Genomic DNA, 21,573 nt, shown 5'->3' on the forward strand with positions numbered 1-21,573 from the left:
ATGTTTGTATTCCACCTGTACTCATATTCCGGTCTCGGTTTCGCCTGAAGCGCACCGAGCCGGCTCTCTCTTCCTTGTTACCCCTTTTTACAACATGTTTGTTAATACCTTGCCTGCGGTCGGCGGAACCGGCGTTGGAGCATCAAAAACATTCACACACACGAGATACCGATTCGGTATTCATGATATGATCGACGGTATGGATCAAAGGGGATTAAGACGGGGTTGCATATGTACAAAACCAAACCGAATCTGGAGTAGTTAGACGTGATAATTCTACATCCCCTCTCAAAACAATCAGGACTTTACCTTCAGACCCAGTGAGACTTCCACGGCTAGTAAAGACAACTGCAGACAAGGAACGTGGTAAATGTGATGAAGGACTCTCGCCCATTAATTGACTACTTTTATCTACCAAAACCAAACCATCCTCTCTTTTGTGCCTGCGGCTTCTCGCCGCTCTGCGCCGCAGGCTCAGCCTGACTGGGAGGCGCCTTGGCAACGGGCTCCTGCGGCTCCTTGCCCGGGTAATCAATGTAGTTCCACGCCACGTCAAGGAAGATGGGCTTGACGGGGATGGCGGACAGCTTGGGCGGGACGCTGACAATGTTCTGGAGGTCGATCCCGCTGGAGGGGTACTCGCGCAGCCGCTCAATCAGGGGTAGCTTCTGGGCGTCGTCCTCGTTGGAAGCTGCCGACTCCTTGAGCAGGTTCGAGAGGTGAACGAGGGCGCGGTGGCGCTGGAGCTCGCCTTGGAGGTAGGTTGCCAGGGCCTTTGCGTCCGCGGCCGACACGTCGATGCTGCGCGGGGCATTGGGTTGCGGTTGGGAGCCCTTAGTAAGGGTCGAGGCGGCTTCCTGGGCTTCGCTGGTCGCGTGTTTGATGAGGGCCAGCGCGTTGACGGTGTTGCCGATGATGGCGTGGGAGCGGGCAATGGAGAGGGACCTGTGTTGTCAGCATAAGAACAAAAGAGACAGTGAGATCAACTCACTTCAGAGCTTGAAAGTACTCGGCAAAAGCCTCTAGCTGGTCGGCAAGCTCCTCGTCGTTGGCCACGCCGGGCAACTCCCTCGCAGCCTCGAGACTCTGCAGGGTACCTTCGTACAGAGCGACGAGTTCCTTCAGTTTTGCAGCCTTGCGTCCGGGGGTCTGTTCCTTGGCAATCTTGTCTGCCTTCTTGGACTTGCGAGTCGAGTGGTACCTCTCCACCAGGCCATCGTCATTGCCCGTCAAGACGCGGTTGCGACCGATTCGCCAACTAATCATCTCGTAGTTGACGGCGGTTCTGGTGATCTGCAGACTCTGCATGCGGGAGTCGCTCTGGGAGACGCCCTCGCCTCGCAGCTCGTCAATCGCTTCCTTGGTGGCATCGGCAGCATCCTGCGTCGCCTCGAGGATGTCGTCGTACGCGGCAGCCACATCCCTGGGGTCAGCGTCGACGAGAGACGGCCATGTCTCGGAGAGCTTTGCCTTGGCCTCCTCTGCTCTGCCCCATGCCAGAGAGATGGCAGCGTCCTCAATCTTGACGTCGCGAGAGCGCCAGGTGAGTGTCCTGGGTGCGTTCTCAGCACCCTCGCCGCCCTTGCTGGCCTCGGCGTCCACCTGCTTCAACACATTGGGATCGAGTTCGTTAATCTGCTGAACGAGGGCCGTATCGGACTGGGGGAATGCTCGCCTGGCGATGGCGGGAACGGGTATCGTGCGCGGCGTCTTGAGCTGGTATGCGGCGTAGCGGATCGAGGGATCGATGGTGTCGGAGAGGAGGTCCTTGAAGATGTCGCCCTTGGTGGTCGTTGCCATGGCGCTGTAGATGATGCGCGATACGGCGCAGCTTCGCAGGGAGGGCTCCCAGTGCTGGTTTTCGAACTGGGCGGCGCCGCGGATATGGGCGGCGTAGGCCCGGGATTCGAGCTTGTCGTTCTGTGATGCGCCAGCCTCAGGCTGAGAGAGCAGCTCGGCGAGGAGGTCGGCTGCCTTTGTTGCTTTTTGGAGCCGGGAGACTATGTGGGATCTCGTCTTGCCGGTCATGCCCTTGGCATCCGAGGCGTGCGATGCCTTAATGGCCATGGCATTGGCCCAGGCTCGCTCGCTCGTAAGAAGGAGGAGGTGGACATATCTAGGCAGTGTCAGTCAACATACCCTCGTCCTTGCACGTGGCGACATACTCATGGTTCTCGGCAATTTGCGAGACACCAACCTCACCCTTCTTGCTAAACTTTCCGCGGTTCTTGGTGGCGATGTTGAGCTTCTTGCGGCTGTTGAGCAGCTTCTTGGACAGTTGGGTCTGGTAGGTTGCGTAGTCTCCGTAGAGAAGAGCCGCATCGCGGCCAGAGACGACAAACTTTGTGATGTCCATGTCTGTGGGTTCGTCCGTTCGACGCTGGGGAGGCAGAATCGCGACAGGCCACACCAAAGGGGACGGGATGATGTCGAATCGACCTCTGCGCTGCGCGGGGGATTGGTGGGGCTCATCAGTGTCCTCTGCGCTTCAATGTGGAATTGTCAAAATTTGGGGTGTGTCACTAACCCACTAACTGCACACCTTCGGTCATTAGGTAAGCTGGGGCGGACGCCGGGTTGAAGATGTTCCCATCAACGCCGTGTCATTGGTTGAAGCTCCCCGAAAAAGTCCATGATGGCAGGTGGATTATGGACTGATACGGCGTTCTTTGAAGGCATCGTGCATACTTTCTGGCCGTCCCTTTGTTCGTGTTCGCAGATCAAGTCAGTAGACTCCTTTTACTGGGAGATCTTTAATTGCACATTCATTTAAACATCCTGCGTGAAGGCCAATCTAGCCTAGCTCAGCTCGGGCAACACCTCGGTCGGTCGACGACGTCTTCGATTTCGCGACTCCACCCAAAACTTTTTCGACATTGCGCGACAACACCAACGACACCCACGACCAGCATGTGCCCGAGTGCGTTTGATGTCCGCCATACATGATCGATACGTACCGTGTTGGTGACAGCTTCAATCCCAATGCTGGAGAGAACGGCGGCGACCCTGGAATCATGTACCAGTCTTCATGCTCTTCCATCCGCCGCGCGACAACTTAGAAGCCAGCGCAGGTTGCACACCGGCTTCTGGCAGCATGGCGCCGCAGCCATAGATATCTCGAGCTACTTGCTGGCTGCGCGTTCCCATGCTACCGAGCAGCTCGCTTATTCCGATCCACCGCCGACACTTCCCGAAACCCTCGCCGCCTCGACCTTTCTTCTCGACTTTCTCTACCCCAGCGGAACCGCCTCCTTCTTACGCAGAGCCTCTCCAGGCCTTCCTCACGATCACCTGGCGTCCATTCGACGGCTCCCACGGCGGTCCAGACCATTCACCTCTTCCACGGTTGCGACTTTTACAAAAGACTCTGACCCGCCCGAGACATTGTCAACGAACCGCGGAGACGAATCTGCTGTGCAATACCAGCGGTACGAATACCAGCAAGACGTAGATCCGGCCGAGGAACATGAGTTGAAAGAGGAAGACGAAGAAGATGACTACGACATCACCAGCTCGCACGACACGCATAGCGGTCCATCATACGCCGGCGCCGGGTCGCGGCCCCAACTGATGAGGGAGCTGATGGCCGACCAAGACACGGAGTACTTTGGGTCCATATGGCAGCTCTATTCGCAGCTGGAGCCGAGTCTGCAACCAGAGTTTCGGCCCGAGATCATAGAATACCTGTATCGGTCCGCCAACGTGATCGATGCGCGAAGGGTCGTTCTCTTGTTCCCCCAAATCGACGACAGCCAATGGACCACATTGGCCTTGACGTCGGTGGTCACGGCATATCTGCGCCTCGGACGAGAGAACGAAGCGTTGCGGCTATACCACACAGCGCTGGACGAAAAGGCCTTCGTGTGCGGTCTGGACGAGCTGCTGGGTCATTTCTTTGCAAGGGGCGATTGGGAAACCGTCAGTCAGGTTTGGGCATCGTATCACACGGTGTACCTCGCCAAAGGCATCAATTGCGGAAAGCTGACACAGCTTGCTGCAACTCCCAACCTCGGAGCCCTTGCCATGAGCTTCGCCAAGGAGGTCGAGGCGCAAGAACCAGAAGTAGCGCAGAGACTCAGAATCTTGCTCAACAAGGCGGTCAGGCGTGCGATCCAGCAGCCATGTAAGCCAAAAGAAGCCTTACCTCTGCTCAAACTCATCGAAAAGGACCAGAGCAAGTGGTTCAACATCTATCTCTCGGAAGCCATGGCACGAGGACAACAAGAGGGGTTAGCCAAGGTCTACCGTGTGTACCGGTTATTTCCCAAGGTGAGACCACACTGGAGAATTCTCCATGGCATGTTTGATATCTTTTACCCAGACAATGTCGCGGGCCTCGAGCAGGTCTACGAAGACTACCAGACCAGCTACGGGGGACTGGACCGTTGGGGTTTCAGGAAGTTCCTCAAGTACTACGCATCACGGGGCGACGTCAAGTCTCTGGAGCGTTTGTGGGACAACTATGTCGGCGCCTACCGTCACCGCCACGTCCTTCGGGAGCCGGAAACATTCAACTACGTTATCAACGCCTATGCGAACCTCCAGGACTACAAGAGCGCACGTCGATTCTTTGACGAGATGATAGACAAGCACGGCGTGATACCAAACACCGAAAGCTGGAATCAGCTTCTCAAGAGCGCCTGTGCCAACTACGACCTTGCCATGTCGGTGTTTGAAGAGCTCTGCGAGAACGTATCGCCCGACAAGTATTCTTTTGCCACCATCATGTCCACCTCTTCGACAGACGGAGACATTGCAAAGACCTTGCAACTTCTCGAGAAAGCGAAATCGCTGGGCATCGAGCCGGACGCCATCATGCTTGAGAGGGTTATCCGGGCCTACTCTTGGCATGACCGGACGAGAGCCATGTTGTCAGTTTGTCTCGATGCGCACGCCAACAACGTTCCGGGCGACCACGGCATCCTTTGGAACGCTGTTTTGCGGTCTCAAGCGCACCGCCGCAATCTGCCTGCTGTCGCTCGTGATTTGGAGGCCATGGCGAAGCAAGGCGTCAAGTGGACGCCCGAAACCCATACACAGCTGCTCCGCGCCTTGGTCCGCTGCGGGCAAACGCAAATGGCGTACAGGCTGCTGCGTTCGGCTGCTTTTGAGAAATCGTTCAAAGTGGTCCCAGACCATTTCGAGACCGTCGTGCAGGCCGCCCTGGACGACCGCCATTTGGGCCTGGCTCGCAAGGTAACGAAGCAGCTGCGACGATGCAAGACTAAGTCGGTCAAGGGTCGCATTGCGCAGGCTCGGATCATGATCAAGCAGCAGTTGTTTGCTTACAATCAAGATGAAAACCACGTTGACGGCATGGAGGAGTTGATGACATACATTCGGGATCTGGCCAACAAAGCGGACCATGAAAGGAGTGGTTCCTCAATACGGCGCGCCGATTCCTTGCACCGTCTGCGCGTCTTGCTTGATGAGGCCATCCGGCTCTTTGCTGCGTATCGCGATTACGACGCGGTCAGAGAACTCCAGCAGCTACAAAGGGACATCACCGCAGCCACGACCAACTCTGTCAACAATGAAACTCCTGTCGAGTGGCTATACTACACGATGAAGGAGGATGCATCCAACAAGAAGTACGAAGAGGCCCTGGCAAAGTGGAGACAAATACATGATAGGGTCTTGGCCATCGCTCGTCCAGCCGAATGGGGGGGTAATCGCCGAGCAGTTCTGCCGCGGCACCGTTACCGTCTTTCGAAGCCGTTTGAGACCTTTACACAGATATGTGTGGAGCTACAGAGCAGGACGCGGCTGAAGAGGGGCTTTGAGAAGCTACTTGTGTCGGGCTTCATGTTGGAGCGCCGGGCCTTTAACCTTCTGGTCCAGGGTCTCGCCCGCACGGGAGCTTGGATGGACGCCTGCAAGGTATGCGAAGAGTACCTCATGCTGAGATGGACGGGCTGGCAGCAGAACCGCATACGCGCGCAAGTCAAGAGGAATCTACCGCTAGTGACGCGTCGCGTTCAGAGCTCGTCGCAAGTGCTGCGTCCGACATCGTACACCATCATCCTCCTGTCCAAGGAATACCACGAGCTGCGACGCACAGCCATGTGGTCGGGCGAAGCGGCGCGCAGATTCAACACCTTTAAGGAGCTGTGTCCGCGCCTGGAGGATGCACTCAGGAGAATGGTGTACACGGGCGTAGGTATCGAAAAGGAGCTCTACGGGACCCAAAAGAGGTGGGTGGAGTTGCGGGCCGAAGAGGTGCTCTCGGAAATGGATGAGGGAGGCATCCTTGGCTCGCAGACGGAGCCTTTGTCTTTTACCACGGGCGGTGTCACGATTGACGGTCTGCGGACCCGGGTGTCATCGGTGATCACCCTTCCTCCCCGTCAAGGGGATCCATCATCGTCAGCGCAAGCGCCGGGGTCTTCACTGATGAGCACGAGCGGAGTGACTATCGACGGCCTGCGGACTCGGGGTTCGTCATCGGTACCTCGCGAGGAAGACATTGGCTCACAACCTGTGAAGACGTCGACGACGAAGCAGCCTGAGCATTCATCAATGACTACGGGCGGAATTACTATCGACGGCCTGCGAGCCCGGGGTTCGTCGGCAGTATCCGACTGAACCAAGGGGACGCGGTGTGTATCAACAGAGATATCTTGTACAAGACTTATTAGACCAGACATGAGTGTGTTGCTTAGAAGGCATTTAATTGCAGCGATGATTTCTTGGGGAAGTTTCATATTCCCCTCGACGGGGATAGACGATAGATGTGACAATACAACTTTTGTTTATTAGCTTTCTCTCCGGTCTAGTCTTCTTTGAAAACTGCAACAAACCACAACCCATTAATCACTCGCTATCCCGTCCTTGGAAGAATGCATGATCCCTTGGACGGTGCCCACCATGGTCTCCCCCATGCCCTCATTCAGTGCATCGCGGCTCGCAAGCCCAAGCCTACTCCTCTGCATCACAAACAGCGCGGCCGTCGGTGCGTCGAGGCTATAATCGAGATGCGGGTTAAAGATGAAGTTGCCCCCCTGGCAGATATTATCCCCCGTGTGACACACGACGAGCAACTTGGTCGGATCGACGCCGTCAATCGCTTTCCCGCCCAACGGGTCGCCAAACAACACGACGCTCGAAAGCCGCGCGCGCTGGTCGGGCGGCAGCTGCGCCACGGCGAGGCGGGCCACCTGCGAGCCCTGGGAGTAGCCGGATACCGTGAGGCGGGTGTCCGGGCAGGCGGAGATTGTGCGGGAGGCGACTTGCGCGGCGAAGGCGGCGCCCGTGGCGGAGCCGCCTGCGAAGAAGCCTGGCGGGTCGGCCGGGTACGAGTTCACGCCCTGGATTGCGATGGAGCCCGTGCCGTTCATGTAGGTGCGGAGGGCGTCGAAGAAGGGGGGGCCGGTGAGGAAGCCCACGTTGCCTGGGTTTCAGTCAGTATCTTTGGTCGAACGAAGTCAGGGGGGGGGGGGACAAAACGTACCTGGCTCGTTGGTCCCCCGGGCAAAGAGGACGGCCACGTCCGGACACGTCACGGCGCGGGTGGTGTTCCCCGGGAGCGGGAGCGGCATGCCGGTGGTGCCGTTGATACCGAGGGCCGTGTCGAGGTCGTTTTGCGTGATGCCGTTCTCGGCCACCGTCTCGCGGAGCGCGCGCACTACCAGCAGCGTCGTGTTGACGACTTTATCCACCAGGCCCGGCACGCGATCGAAGACCTCGAAGGAGCCGGAGAGGAGACTCGAGAGGTCCCTGTCGCGGTAGGGGTTTCCCTTGATCTTTTGCGGTGGTGTTGGTGTCGTTTGTATCGACGGTATCGGTATCGTCAGCGCCGTGGTCTGCTGGTGTAGCAGGGCTGACGAGAGGAGGAGGAGGGCGGATGACGGCCTCATCGCGCCCCTTGTGTTCGTGTACGTCGTGCCAAGGTGGTATAAGTGAGGTTGTTTCGTTTGGGTGTACCCAGATGGTGATCGTTCGGGTGATCGTCAACCGCAGAGCCGCAAAAGGTAACCTTGGATCGAATAAGGGACCTCTAGGTTACCAGAAACCCAAAGGATCGTCAAGGGGGGTTGTTCAGGGTATTTCAAAGCTTTGACATGTGCGTGGGCAATGTCCAAACGTCTTGCTGGTTGGTAGAGTTGCGTCACAGACACTTACACATGGGATCATGTAAGTGAGCTTCTCAACGACGGGGGGCCGACCCATTGCGTACTTGCGTACTTGCGTACTCACGACTAGACTCGCTTCAGATGACGCCGCCTCACCCGGCAGACCACGACGGAATCTCCCTCACCACCAAAGAAGGAATACAAAAAGAATGACACAGCCCCTCCCGGGCAAAACGCGAAGGCGAAGGCGTTTCACACAACCGACCCCCAAGCCATCCCCCGCTGCAGGCGGCGGGCTCACGGCGAGGATATGCCGCGGTGAAACCGTCTGATGTCAAATCTGTAAGATTCCATCGCCAATGAGAGGGCACTGAGATGCTTCGCTCGGACTGTGTCGAGCGTGGGATTCCGTCATTTGAAGTATTTGAAAATGTCGACGCTCGGATGTATGAGTGGGTGAGAGCGATTGAGTGAGTGAGTGATAACAGTGAGCGCATGATTCCCAAGAACCCCTCTCCTCATTAACCCGATGTCTGGTATCATGAAAGTAGGCGCATCCATCGCAGTGGTTCGACATCCTCGGTCTAGACTCACACTCTCGCTTGTACCTTCATGATCCTGCCCAGTTGGTGATTAAATAGTTTGCCGCTCATCGCATTCGGCAGCCACTCTCCAACATCATCACGACCACGAATACCGAACTACTTGCTATCACAAGAGTAGCCAAAACCTTCAATAGTGTTACATACGGAGTCTTGATTTCTATTTGCTGAGAGCAGCGATAAAAGAGTGATCATCAAGATGTATGACCTGTTTTGTCACCCACTCACTTCCTTCACACTCCAGCCTGATCTTCACCCATCATCCGTGCCTCCCACCCTCAAAGCCCGTGTCCCGCAACCGTGTGTTCATAGTCTACACCTAAATAAACACAGCCAAGACCGCACACAAACAAAAAACCGCCTTGCGCTTTCGCACTCGGGAAATAACAGACAGACGGACGGGAGGGCGGAGCGCTGCGAGACCCCGTCGGGGAGGGAGATCTCAAAATACCACGTGCAGAGACAGTAGGCATCCGTAAAACGAACTTCATGTAGGACAGAACACGGGGATGGCCTCCGTGAAGTACTCCAGCCACTCGGGGACGTCGCCAATCTTATAAGGTCGGGCTCTCTAGGACCCCGTCAGGAGGATTTCGGATTTTGCAGGGCAAGATGCATGTTTGAATCCATGACTGATGAGCCGAGTGATGCGAAGAAGCTTCCATACCAGACCCGGCCTCTCGGGGGCTCGTCTTATGCGATTCGGTCATCAGCACACACTGGGAACGACTTATCAAGTACACACCAAGATGAGTAAGTACTATCTCTCCCATAAGATATCTCGAGATGAACAGTGTCGCCCTCAGCGGCACGCGCCCAAGTAAACCAAAAACTCCATCCGTCTATGACATACCCTATTTTCCATAGAACAAAGAGCCATCAGTGACCCCTACCCATATAACGCGGGGCTAAATAAACACACCAACAATGGTGCCATAAGTATGTACAAAATGACTCGAATATGATGTAAAGGCTCGACGTGAACTACTCTCACTCCGGCCGATCACTAAAAGGCATCTCGCCCTGACCCTGTACATGTCCCTGGTTCTGTACACCCAAAGACCGTAACCGCTGCGAAAGCAAACCCTCGGCAGCACCACCAGGACTCCCGCCGCGCCCAGACGACGGCGCGAAGGCATTACCACCATACCCGACGTCCCCCTTGCTCAGCTTCTCGTACCTCGCAATCTGCGCGTCCCAGCCGTCCTTTGTCGTCGGCCTGCTCGCCTGCGAAGACGACTGCGGCGAGAGGATGCTGGGCGTCGTGGTGCTCGTCGTGTTCGTCGTATCGCTGACGTCGCTTCCCAAACGGGCACGCCCTCGCCCCGAAAGGGCAAACGGCACCGCTTCCACGGGCTGATTGTTATGTCCCCCACCAAAGCTAAAGGGTGACGGTGACTGCTGACTATACCCCGCGGCCTGCGGCGACTGCGAGAACCCGTCTGATGTACTCCCACCATCCGCCGCGTACGGGTAGGCGGACGGAACCAAGGGAAACCCGGCACTCCGCCTCCGAAACGCCTTTTCGGCCGCGAGCGTCGCCGCGGGTCCGCTGTGACTGCTCGACATGGGCGGGTGCATCACGCGGATGGGCTTGTAGGGCGTAAACCGCGGCTCCGGGTTCGTCGTCTCGTTTCGGAGCTTCTCTTTCCCGTCGGGGACGCGGTTGGCAAAGACGATGCGGACGCTCTTGTAGAGGTAGAAGCGCCCCTTGGACGGGCAGCAGATGTGGAGGTGCACGAGGTACCGCAGGATCGGGCGGTCTGCGGCAGCGGCGGCGGCGGCGGCTGCGTCCTCTAATCCGGGCGTGCTCGTCTCCAGGATGGGACCCGCTGAGTAGCTTCGCTGCCGGATAAACGTCTTGGTCCCCGGTTCCATGCCGGCCAGGTCGTAGGGCACTAGGAACAGCTTGACCGCCGTCTTGTTCGGGTTCTTGATAACGATTTGGATCTGGCCCTTTTCGGGGATACGATAACTCCCGCCCGGCGGCGCTCTCGGGGACGCCGATCTCCGTCTGGCCCGTTGCGCGGCGCGATCCGAGGACCCGTCCGCGGGCACATCTGCCATGAGAACGTCGTCCTCGGCAATCTTCTTCTCGACGTACCTGCTCTGCATCTTCCTCTTGGACCGCTGTCCCTCCTCGGGGTTGGGTAGACCGTTTTCCAGGTCAATCTGGCCGACGTACGGGCTGGGGCCGTCTTCCGACCGCACACGCCCTTGCGAAGCTCCCCCGTAGCTATAAAACACGGCGGGGAACGGCAGCGTCACATGGGCGGGACACCTCAGGCTGGATTTGCACTTGCCCAGCCCCAGCACGCCAATCTGCGCGAGAAAGTCGAGCGGCTTGGACGGGGTCGTGGACATGCGGCCGCGGAGGATGCTCTCCTCGTACGACCCGACCATGGAGGCGTGCTGCAAGGGGGAGGTGTCCGAGTTAAACGACGGCCGCCTGGGTCTCAGAAACGCCGCGGGCGTCTGCGGCGACGAGGCGGTCCCAGGGAGCGGCATCTGCGGGATCGACGTGAGGGAGCGCCGCGGCTGGTGCGCCTGGTACGGCAGCGCCGCTGGGCCTCGGTGCGAGGACTGCCTGTGGACGGTGCCATGGCTGGGCGAGGGGAACGTAAAGGGGGACGAGGTGACCGAATTCAGCGTGTGTCGGCGCGAGGGGCCTGCAAAACTCGGGGAGCCCCCGGTAATGGCGATGCTGTCGAGCGGCGCAGACAGATCGAGCTGGTCGTTGCTCTCAGACTGGACCAGCGGGCTCGTCGGCGGCTTGTAGACGAAGCTAGACGAGAAAGAGGAGGACAAGGAGGACGGGACGGATCGGTAGTCGTCATTCGTCGCCGGAAACGGCAACCTCGTGTCGAACTGAAACGGGGAAAAGTCCCGCGGTGGTGACGTTGCGAGCCATGAATTGCGCGATGCTAAGAACTTGTTGGTTGCGACATGCGTCTCCTCCTCTTGTGCTGTTTGCTGCACCTCCTGCTGCCGTGACCGCGGTCTCGGCCTCGGCTGATGATCCTCTGTGAAGTCGCCGCTGTGCAAAGCAGACCGCGGCCTCTGTATGCTCAACCCCTCACGCAGCCGCTCATCGTCCTCTCGCGGGCCGTCGACGGCTGCTCTCTCCGGGGTGATGCTCGCGGGCGGCAAAAGGCTGTTGTTGGACGAGCTCGAGGGCGGCCGGGGGCTCTTGGGCGTGCTCGGGCGCGGCAAGTTGTTGAAGAGCGACTCGAGCTTGGTGATATTGTGAGCCACGAGATCGTTCCTGGGCGATGCGATACGGCGGTTCGGGATCCAGGTCGGGCTCTCCCCGCGCTTCAGTCGCTCAATCAGCTCGGCTCTGTCAGAGGTAACGGCGGCGGCCGCGGCGGCGGCAGCAGCGTCGGTGTCGGTCTCGGGTGTTGACGGTCTCGTCGGGCTCTCGACAACGGGACCTTCGCATAGCTCGGTTCGTATGCTCTCTTCGGAGAGTCTTCTCATCGGCGACGGTCGGTGTTGTGGTACGGGCGGCACAGCTTGCGGTGTTTCTGGCGGCGCGCTCGTTCTATGCTCGGCTATGGATGATAAGAGGTGGTGGTGGTGTTCGAGATCGTCCTGGAAGATGGGCATGGTTTGGTCGAGGTCTGAACCACAGCACGGCTGTGGTCCAGATCTGGAGTCGGGTTCGCAATGTTGGCGGCGGTCGAGAGGAAGCCGATCATGCCTCCCGCGTTGTCTGCTCTGCTTGTTGGTTTGTAGTTGTAATTGTAGGTTGTATGGAGTAAAAGGTGGTGGTGCGTCTTTGTCGGGTGATTTTGGTTTCGCGGTGTTAGTCACCGGGTTAATTATTCTTTAACAAACGGGACCCGGTAGGACGTCATAAAGCGCACCCCTTCGGCCCAGTGACACTTCCGATTTCGCTCCCTGTCCCTGCCCGTAAGGAACTATAAGTAAGGTATCGTAGGTTCTGAGTCAAGCAAGGGTACCGGTGGTTCTGGCGTGATTCACTGGCGTTGTACGAGAAATGAGGCTGTCTAAGACGAGAGACAAGACTGCACTAACGACGGTAGGACAAGAAGGTAAAAGTATCTGTAACGATAGAGACAGAGAATGAAGAGGTTGGAGTTGCGGTCAGTGACATGCAATGCAATCCGTCCGAGTGAGCTAACCACCTGCGTACTACGGAGTACTGTTGAAGGGAACATGCAGCTGTCGTTCGTCGGGGCTGGCAGAGGCGGGGGGCCCAGCACACCAGTGCAGCGCAGGCCCGCAGGCGTGCTAAGGCAGGTCAGGTAAGGGCCCGGGGGGAAACCTCGAGGGTAGGTGGTCAGCTGCCCCAAGTCCCCGACTTAAGCGAGCAACGGCCATCCTCGCTCTGCCAGTCTGGTGAGAGATTCACTCCGTCAATGGACCGTCACGTCACTTGAGTTTCTTGGACCGATATGCCGACCCTTGCTTCATGCATCCGCCAGAGAACCCACCTGGACCAACATCTTCCCTCGCCGACCCCTTATCCGTCGTCAGATCCACCCTTGTTCTGCGCTGGCGTCGTCCCACTCGCGCGATGCGATTCACGTTTGCGTTGGTGTCTTGCCATGCGTCTTATTCATGCCCGACATCCGCTGTAGCCACAAGATAAACACGACCTTCTCACCTAGTCTCAACTGCTGTATGAGGCCTAGACGACTAACACTCAGTTACCGGTAAACACTGGGCTAGAAGAGGAGGAGTAGAGAGGGGAAACGTCGTTCTCGTTACGCCGACCAAACAGTGTTCCTCAACCCAAGGGCTGAAACAGTAGGCAGAGTCTTGCTTTTTTTTGAACTCAACGCCTTGACTCTATGCGTCTACAATGATGACTGTTCCTGGGCTTGTACGTTTTCCGCTTTCGTATACTTTCAGAGCATGCATTCCAAGCTTAGCCAAATACCGGGACAGGTTTCGGACCCTTGGCCCCGCTCTTGTATTTCATCACCTTTCACATCGGTGTCGACGGCCTTCATCAAAGGTGGTACAGGATGATATTCGATACGTAGTGGTCAAACAAATTTCAGCTAGTAGCTCATTACTTTTATTCCGAGAATTGCTTAGATAGCTCTCATCACAGTAGATTTATCACGACCCGTCAAACTCTCACAACCTTCTCACTACCGATTCAGCCTTGATTGACACTCTCAGCTCATATGAAGGACACTACGTCCAACATATCCTAGCCGCATACCCAGAGAGTCATCACTTACAGCATAACACAACTTTCTCAGTGAGCATACCAATTTGGATGATTCCTGAGAAACTCATATACGTATTCATCAACAGTCTTCATTCATTCACAGACACTGCTTATGGGTGTCATCCATCATCTCAAACGGAATACGCTTCAATACAGAGCGAGCCTGTGAGCAGATGTAAGCGTTCGAGGCCGTTGCTCATGACTCACTCAACAAGGTGCCACGTCTGCTACGACCGCAACATCATTAACAGGTCATCACCATGATTCGCATCACGCATACGACACCAAATTCGCGTTGGGGGTATCAAATTTTGGTATCAATTCTTGCGGTGACGTGCCGCTTTAGCGTCCGTTGAGACGATGTCGTGAGACGAATCCTCGTCCCAAATCTGCGTCCTACTAGTTGGAACGTATACAGGTAACACTGTAGTCTACTTCCTCCTCTGCTTTCCTTCGTGCGACCAGCACCCCCTACTCAACTCCCCAGTCATCGTCATCCGCAACATCATAGTCCATATCCCGCTGCTGTTCGGGCTGCTGCTCCGCCAGGTCACGTGCCGCCGACGACCCGTTAGGTGCGGCGTTGCCCATGGCCATATCATGGTCAGACGCGCCCTGGGCCTTTGACGACGCGCCGTTCTCAACAGTTTTGACAGGGGCCAGGGGTGTGGCGACCCACGACAGCTCGAGTTGGCCATCGATGCCCGGGATCTCCTGCTTGGGGAGACCGTAAAAGAACTTCTCGGCCGTCTTGCGGTCCTTGAAGGTGACTTCGGTCTTGGACGGGGTGGTGTTGATGTCTGTGAATTCACCGACAGCAAGCAAATATTGCCGAAGCACCTCGTCCTTATCAGACGAAGTAAAGTCCACACCCGTGACGGACACAGTCCGAGGACGGTTGTCAAGCGAGTAGGCGGCGTAGGCGACGTGGACATCGCCCTGGTACCCGCCGCGGTATGATCCTCTTCCGCGAGGAGCGAAGCCCCGGCCGCGCGGGACAAAGCCGCCTCTGCCGCGACCCCGTCCGCGAAAGCTCGCATGCCACGAGTTGGAAGGCTCGTCCGTCGCACTCGGGTCGAGACCGAGGAGCTTAGCCTCGTCTTCGAGAGCCGCGAGCTGCGCGCGAAGCGCCGAATTCAACGAGCCCTCCTCCCCATTCTCCCCTGCATCGCCATTCTTCGAGGCCAACTTGGCCTGGAGCTTCTGCTGAACCTCGCGGTGCTGGGCGAGTAGCTCCCGTTGCCGCTGCTCCAGTTCTTGGCGTTGCTTGTCTAGCTCCGCCTTCTTTTGCGCCTTTTCCTCGTGCTGCCGCTGGGCCTCTTCTTGCTTCTTCATAAACTCCTCCAGATCAATCTCCGGCTCGGCGTCTGGGTCTTCGCCGTTGGCAGCAGCGCGTGCGGCAGCCTGCTCGCTCTCTTCGACGAACCAAAACACTCTGACGAAGCGGTTGTCAAAGATAACCTTGGGGGACCGGTATGCCGCATTGGCAGAGTCCCACGTGTCGTACGTGACGGTCGCAAGCCGCTTGTGAGGCTGCAGTGTGACCTCTTGAATGTTGCCAAACTCGGAGAAGAACTTGCGAACTTCCTCCTCAGTCAAGTACTCCTCGGGTATGTTCTCCACGACAATTGTCGTCTTTGTGGTATCCTCGACAGGGCCTTCCGCGGAGAAGGAGGCTCGGTGCTGACGCCGCTTGCCTCTAGTAGCACGGCGGTTCTTACGGCCCTCACGGCTGGACCGCTCAGCGTTGAATGCTTCCATGAGCTGCTGCATTTGTTGAAAGTTTTGCGACATCATCATAGCCGCGTCTCGGGGATCAAAGTCTGAGCCATTGTGTCAGTCTGAGTCTCGTCAAACGATGTTGAATAACAAAAATGGTAAATAGTGTAGCTTTCAGTAGTCAACCTTATAAATTTTTTGTAAAGTCATCGCACGAATGCTCTGATGGATTACTCATCATGCTACGGGTGGGATGTGGTAGACAGAAGAGATGTTGAACTCACCCTCGAATTGCGGAGGCCCACTAGGCCCGCTGGGCGGCAACCAGATGGGCTCGATGCCGTGGTCATACTGGCACGAGTTCCCCCGAGCACAGTAACCCTTGGTCGCGAAGTCGCGGCATTTCTGCCTGTTTCTTCGTGGTCCTTGAGGCGGGGCGGCACCCTGAGGATAGGCCGGCGGCATCTGAGGCATCCCGCGCCAGTTCTGGGGACCAGTCGGTGCTCCTCGCGGGAAGTTTGGGTCGTACGGCGCCGCCGTAGCTGACAGCTGGAACGAGCTATCGGCAGAGAAAGGCTGAGCAGAGTACCCGCCAGCGCCCGAAGCCGTCGAGTCCCACTGACTCCGGCGAGGCTGCTTGTACACGCGCTCCTCGGAGCCGGCGTCCCGATCGCCCGAAGCGCCGCCGTCGCCCCTCTCATTGAATGAGCGCTTTCGCGAACCACCCTGAGACGGAAACTCCGAAGCCGCCGCGCGATTGTCTGCCTCTGTCCATCTCTTGGGCGGGGGAGGCGCACCCGGGAGAAACGACTTGTGCTCGATGACGCGAAACAACTCGTCAACAAATTCTGGCGCGGTGTCTGTGGTGCGGCTTGTTAGCAAGTGCTAGACAACGCGTCATCGTGATCAGACTAACCTGTGTTGAGGAATTGCGGCAATTCGCTTTCGCATGCCGCACGAATGTGCGCAGCGTCGCCTTCCTGCGAGGCGAGAAGAGCAAGGACATAGTCGGCCAGGATGTCTGTCTCTGTATCAGATCTGGGAGTGGTCAGCAAGAGCAATTAAAGTCGAGAAGCCGTAGGGAAGACAAACACTTCAGGCAGCTTGCTCAGGAGCCACGTCCTGAGCAAGGGCGCGTCCTCCTCTGCTAGAAACATGGTCTTCGCGGTGAGGGTCGCGCCAGATCATGGGGTTGGAGAACAATAAGTTTGACGTATCAATAAGTGTGATACTCAAGTAATGTATGGACAGGTTGAAGTCATTGTTGTTGCTCGGCGGAAAGCCACGCGAACAAACAAAAATTTGCCCAGAAATGAGAGGTTGATGAGAGAAGGAGCTTTGTCGGAACGAGGCTGAAAGCTTTTATTTGCAGAGCTCGCTAAGGTGACCCACTTTAAACCTAAGTGGGATCCATGCGCGGGTCGGCGTCGCTGCTGCTGCCCGCTGCCGTTGCCCGCCGCAGATTTCAGTCTTGTCTCGGGAGGATATGTCATGGCGATCTGAGGTTCAACAGACTCGAATTACTTCGTCACAGTCAAAGGCAAAATGCAGCATGTTACATATTGAACTTGTCTTCATTCGAGACTACGCGAAAGCTATGGAAAGAACGGGGTCATAATTTTTGATATCATCCACCAAACCCAGTTCGTCATAAATGCCCAAAAAGGCACAACGCCATTTTCTATTAACCCGTGGGAAAGGCGTTTACAACTTGTCGTAGTACTACAGCTCGTTAGCATTGATCAGTCATGGGGGTTTGTGGGGGAAACTCACGTTCTCAACACCGGGAACCTCAACCTTGAGACCCTTGCGCTTACGCATCTCCTGGACGATCTGGCCGACCTTGGAGGTGCCGTCCAGAGGAGAGCCACCGGGCAGGGGCTGCCAGTGGTCAAAGACGGACTGGGGGAAGGCCTGTCCGGAGGTGGCCTGGCGCAAGTCACTGTTGAAGCCGAAGGACTCCATGACGGGCAGGTAGGCCTTGATGGTGAACAGGGGAGTACCGGGGCGCTGCTCCTCACCGAAGACGTGACCACGTCTGCGGGTAAGGACACCGTAGACACCACCCATGGCCTGCTCGGGCACCTGGATCTCGACCAAGAAGACGGGCTCGAGGAGAGCGGGCTCGGCGAGAAGGGCGGCGGCGTACAGGACACGGCGGGAGGTGGGGATGATCTGGCCACCACCACGGTGAATGGCATCGGCGTGGAGGGTGACATCCATGATGTTCCAGCGGACGGAACGCATGGGCTCCTCGGCAACGGGACCCTCGCGGGTGGCCCACTGGAAACCAGAGACGACGGAGTCCTTGATTTCGTTGAGGTACTGGACGGCCTTGGTCTGGTCGACGAGCAAGTTGGCACCGGTGGTGTCGGGGCCGAAGGTCCAGATCTTACGGGCGTCAGTGACATCCCAGCCGAAGTCGTCAGCGAGGACACGGGCGCGGGCCTTGAAATCGTCACGGGGGCTGATCTTGCCAGCCTCGATCTCCTTGGAGAGCTCCTCGTCAATGGGCTCAGCGATCATGTAGATACGGTTGTGCTTGTTGGGAGACTTGGAGAGAGCGGTGATGCTGGACTTGCCAACAACGGTCTCACGGTACTGGACGACGGGGTCGGAGATGATGAGGGGAACACCGGCGTGGTCGTTCATGAGATCGTTCAGGCAAATCTCCAAGTGGAGCTCACCGGCACCGGCGACAATGTGCTCACCAGACTCGGAGGTCATGGTCAGGACACAGGGGTCGGACTTGGAGAGACGCTTGAGACCCTCGACGAGCTTGGGGAGATCCTGGGCGTTCTTGACCTGGACGGAGCGCTGGACGACGGGGGAGACGGAGAACTTCATGACCTTGAGGTTGTGGGCGGTGTCGGAGGTGGTGAGGGTACCAGACTTGAGGAGGAACTGGTCAATACCAACGAGACCGACAATGTTACCGGCAGGCATGTCGTCGATGGCCTCGACCTTGCCACCCATCATGAGGACGGTACGCTGGATAGCCTTGATGAAGAGATCCTCCTTCTTGCCGGGGGTGTAGTTGGGGCCCTGGATGCGGACCTTGATACCGGACTTGACGGTACCGGCGAAGACACGACCGAAAGCGTAGAAGCGACCCTTGTCGGAGGTGGGAACCATCTTGGAGACGTAAAGCATGAGGGGACCCTTGGCATCGCAGTCGCGGATGGCAATGGCGGCCTCATCGTCGGGGGGACCCTCGTACAGAGTCTCGGCACGGTACTTCTGGGCGGTGACGGGGGAGGGGAGGTGGAGAATCATCATCTCGAGAAGGGCATCGGCGGCGGGGAGGAAAGTGCGCATGACGGCCTTGAGGAGCTGCTTGCCCTCCTTCTCACGGTCCTCGACGGGGAGCTTGAGGTCGAGCTTCTGGAGAAGGGTGGCGACCTCCTCCTTCTTGAAGTTCATGACGGCGGAGAAGATCTTGAAGATGGGGTCCAAGATGAACTGGTTGAAGGCACGCTCGAGCTGCTTGCCCTCGTGGGAGCTCTTGTTGGTCCACTTCTTGGTGTGGGGGTTGAAGTAGTTGTCGCCCCAGAGACGCTCCATCATCTTGTTGCGGTCGACACCAAACTTCTTGGCGTAGCGGACGGCGAACTGGCGGATGGTGAAGGCCCAGCCGTGAAGACCGGAACCGAAGGCGATGGTACCCTTGTCGGGGTAGACCTGGACGTCACCGAGCGACTTGTCAAAGTAGGTGGAGATGATGACGTTGACGGACTCGATGGTACGGGAGAAGGACTGGTAGAGATCCTCCTTGGAGACCTGAAGCTCGAGAAGAGCACGGTCGACCTTGTTGATGATGACGACGGGCTTGATGCGCTCACCGAGGGCCTGACGCAGGACAGTCTCGGTCTGGACGCAGACACCCTCGACGGTGTCGACGACGACGAGAGCACCGTCGGTGACACGGAGAGCAGCAGTGACTTCGGAAGAGAAATCAACGTGACCGGGGGAGTCGATCAGGTTGATGAGGAAGTCGGTGCCGTCGGTCTTCTGGCCAACAATGTCCTTGACATCGTCGGGGTCGACGTTGTGGTACAGGGAGATGGCGGTAGACTTGATGGTAATACCACGCTCCTGCTCATCGGCACGGGTATCCGTGGCTCTCGCATCTCCGGCCTTGGCGGTGGAGATGATACCGGCCTTGGACAGAAGGGAGTCGGTGAGGGTGGACTTTCCGTGATCGACGTGGGCAATGACGGACATGTTACGGACGTTGGTGGGCTTGTCCATGAGCCCACGGATCTCCTCGACGGTGAAGCTGTGGTGAGAGCATGGTTAGTATGGTGTTTGGCTGCATGGGAGCTTAACTCCGATGGAGAGAGGGGAGAAGGTCAAAGTGAGGTGAGGTGAGAGGCGGGGTAGAGAGTCGCTCAGTAAAGCTTTGCTGCAACGATGCGGCAAAATGTGCAAGCATTGCCCCACGATGGTGTTGATGATGATGATGAGAAGACATGTAATGATGTAGAAGCATATGTTGTCGATGTTGTTTGTGTGGTGAATGACTTACTTGACCATCTTGACGGCGGTGGCTCAGCGAGCTCTTTGAAATTTCTGTGTCGGGTGGGATGTGTAGAGTCGAAGTTGGGCGAAGCGGGGTTGAAGAATCTGCCCCGCGCTCACAGAGTGCTGAATCCTTTTCTCTGCTGGAGAGAAAGAAGGAAGACAGATGAAGATGTGAGGTAGCCTCGAAAGGTTGAAAAGTCGACGGTTCCAGGAAACGACAGGGGAACTGATGAGCTCCTCTACCGATTCTTTTATCGTCGAAAAGAAGGTGAATGGGATGGAGGGGGTAGAAGGGTGAAAAGGTGGGAGGGGGCAGGAATGGAAAAAAAAGGGAACCGGTGCGTCCTCGCCTTGCCTTGGCCGTGTGAGGCAGGCGGTTGCCCCGAGGGAAAGGTGAAAAAAAAAAAAAGTTAGTGACTGACTGGCCCGCCGGAAGGGAAAAAATGGGTAAGTTAGGTGGGGCACCAGCAAAAAAGAGTGTGAGAGAAAAAAAAACCCCGCCACTTTCGAGGTCCCTCCTTCCTGGTTTTTTCGCCCTTCCCCTCTCCAACCACAGCATCTGCAAAGCATTTGGGCAGGCACCGCACACCTCACATGGGGCCTCTCCTTCCTGCCCCTCTTCTTACGCACTGTGGACGTACCTCGCGATCCAATCCAATGATCCACTCCTTCACCTGTACCACTTCGTTATTCGCAGACCTGTAGCCTCTTCTCTCACTAACAATCGTGGCGCCACTCACTCTCACTGCTTGTCATCTCTACCGCAGTACGGGTACAGTATTATCTTGCGCAAGGCAAGGTACGGGGTGCTACAGCAACAGCCTTCCAGTCTTTCGTCAGCACCTTGCACTACGCACTAGGTATCTCGCTCCGGACCTCTACAGTCTACTCGGGGCACCTCACCCGGCCGGTCTGTGCAAGGAGGGGCAGCGTACCTTCCTTATGCGAGAGAAAGGGCAGTAACCCTCCCCTCCTCGCACCAGAACACCTTACCCCCAAACACCCCCAGTTTGGTCGTCTCAACTGCTCCCATTTGAGCTGGACGCACATTTGACACACGCCTTGTTTGAATTAGACAAAGCTCCCGTCAGGATAAGGTACACGGCCACTGCTTCAAAGCTACCTTAGCTAAGCATTCACTCGAGAGCTCGAGAGTTAAAACCTACCTGGTACTTAAGGTAAGAGACGGAAAGAGCTCTCCCTGCTTATCTAAACAATCAAAACTACCCCGCCTCGCTTGGCTTCCACCGTGCGCCGCACAGTACCCAAACCAGCCCACCCTGGTGCGCCGCAAAGGTGGTGAGATTAACGATCATCACTTTCAAAACCGCCCCGCGTAGACGGCGTGGCTGCGAACCGGGCTCTTCAGCACCCAATGACGGAGCCGGCGTTGACCATGAATCCTCCCTACAAAGCTTACTCTGCCCGCAGTGAGACGGTAGACCAA

At 57.1% G+C, this 21,573-nt stretch overlaps 6 protein-coding genes across 6 annotated transcripts; 1 reads left to right on the forward strand and 5 right to left on the reverse strand.

Moving 5' to 3' along the window:
* Window positions 1-407: 407 nt before the first annotated feature.
* BDZ83DRAFT_572479 (signal recognition particle 68 kDa protein) lies at window positions 408-2,356 on the reverse strand (the record flags this gene model as incomplete). The annotated part of the gene is made up of 3 exons (XM_060504513.1): window positions 408-945; window positions 992-2,116; window positions 2,166-2,356. The coding sequence occupies 3 exons, from the start codon at window positions 2,354-2,356 to the stop codon at window positions 408-410; spliced, it is 1,854 nt and encodes a 617-aa protein (XP_060367517.1).
* A 626-nt stretch (window positions 2,357-2,982) lies between these two features.
* BDZ83DRAFT_572489 (uncharacterized protein) lies at window positions 2,983-6,585 on the forward strand (the record flags this gene model as incomplete). The annotated part of the gene is made up of 1 exon (XM_060504515.1): window positions 2,983-6,585. The coding sequence occupies one exon, from the start codon at window positions 2,983-2,985 to the stop codon at window positions 6,583-6,585; it is 3,603 nt and encodes a 1,200-aa protein (XP_060367518.1).
* Window positions 6,586-6,757: 172 nt separating this feature from the next.
* Window positions 6,758-8,006, reverse strand: BDZ83DRAFT_694707 (cutinase). The gene is made up of 2 exons (XM_060511347.1): window positions 7,451-8,006; window positions 6,758-7,390 (listed from the first exon to the last, which is right to left on the reverse strand). Exons 1-2 carry the CDS (start codon window positions 7,854-7,856, stop codon window positions 6,810-6,812), a joined length of 987 nt encoding a protein of 328 aa, XP_060367519.1. The 5' UTR covers window positions 7,857-8,006; the 3' UTR covers window positions 6,758-6,809.
* A 1,700-nt stretch (window positions 8,007-9,706) lies between these two features.
* Window positions 9,707-12,283, reverse strand: BDZ83DRAFT_543485 (uncharacterized protein; the record flags this gene model as incomplete). The annotated part of the gene is made up of 1 exon (XM_060503422.1): window positions 9,707-12,283. A coding segment is annotated over one exon (2,577 nt), but the record flags the coding sequence as incomplete, so codon positions are not given.
* Window positions 12,284-14,354: 2,071 nt separating this feature from the next.
* On the reverse strand, window positions 14,355-16,759 carry BDZ83DRAFT_572418 (uncharacterized protein; the record flags this gene model as incomplete). The annotated part of the gene is made up of 4 exons (XM_060504503.1): window positions 14,355-15,706; window positions 15,887-16,462; window positions 16,519-16,640; window positions 16,695-16,759. 4 exons carry the CDS (start codon window positions 16,757-16,759, stop codon window positions 14,355-14,357), a joined length of 2,115 nt encoding a protein of 704 aa, XP_060367521.1.
* Window positions 16,760-17,070: 311 nt separating this feature from the next.
* Window positions 17,071-20,589, reverse strand: BDZ83DRAFT_612882 (translation elongation factor aEF-2). The gene is made up of 2 exons (XM_060507730.1): window positions 20,131-20,589; window positions 17,071-19,881 (listed from the first exon to the last, which is right to left on the reverse strand). The coding sequence occupies exons 1-2, from the start codon at window positions 20,136-20,138 to the stop codon at window positions 17,349-17,351; spliced, it is 2,541 nt and encodes an 846-aa protein (XP_060367522.1). The 5' UTR covers window positions 20,139-20,589; the 3' UTR covers window positions 17,071-17,348.
* Between the last annotated feature and the right edge of the window lie 984 nt (window positions 20,590-21,573).

Source organism: Colletotrichum acutatum, assembly GCF_030867785.1.
Source record: "Colletotrichum acutatum strain CBS 112980 chromosome Unknown BDZ83scaffold_24, whole genome shotgun sequence".
NCBI lineage: Eukaryota > Fungi > Ascomycota > Sordariomycetes > Glomerellales > Glomerellaceae > Colletotrichum > Colletotrichum acutatum.

Coding starts and splice junctions, on each gene's coding strand:
- BDZ83DRAFT_694707 (XM_060511347.1), bottom strand. CDS start 7,856: ATGAGGCCGTCATCCGCCCTCCTCCTCCTCTCGTCAGCCCTGCTACAC. Junction 7,391..7,450: donor CCGGGGGACCAACGAGCCAG/GTACGTTTTGTC, acceptor ACTGAAACCCAG/GCAACGTGGGCTTCCTCACC.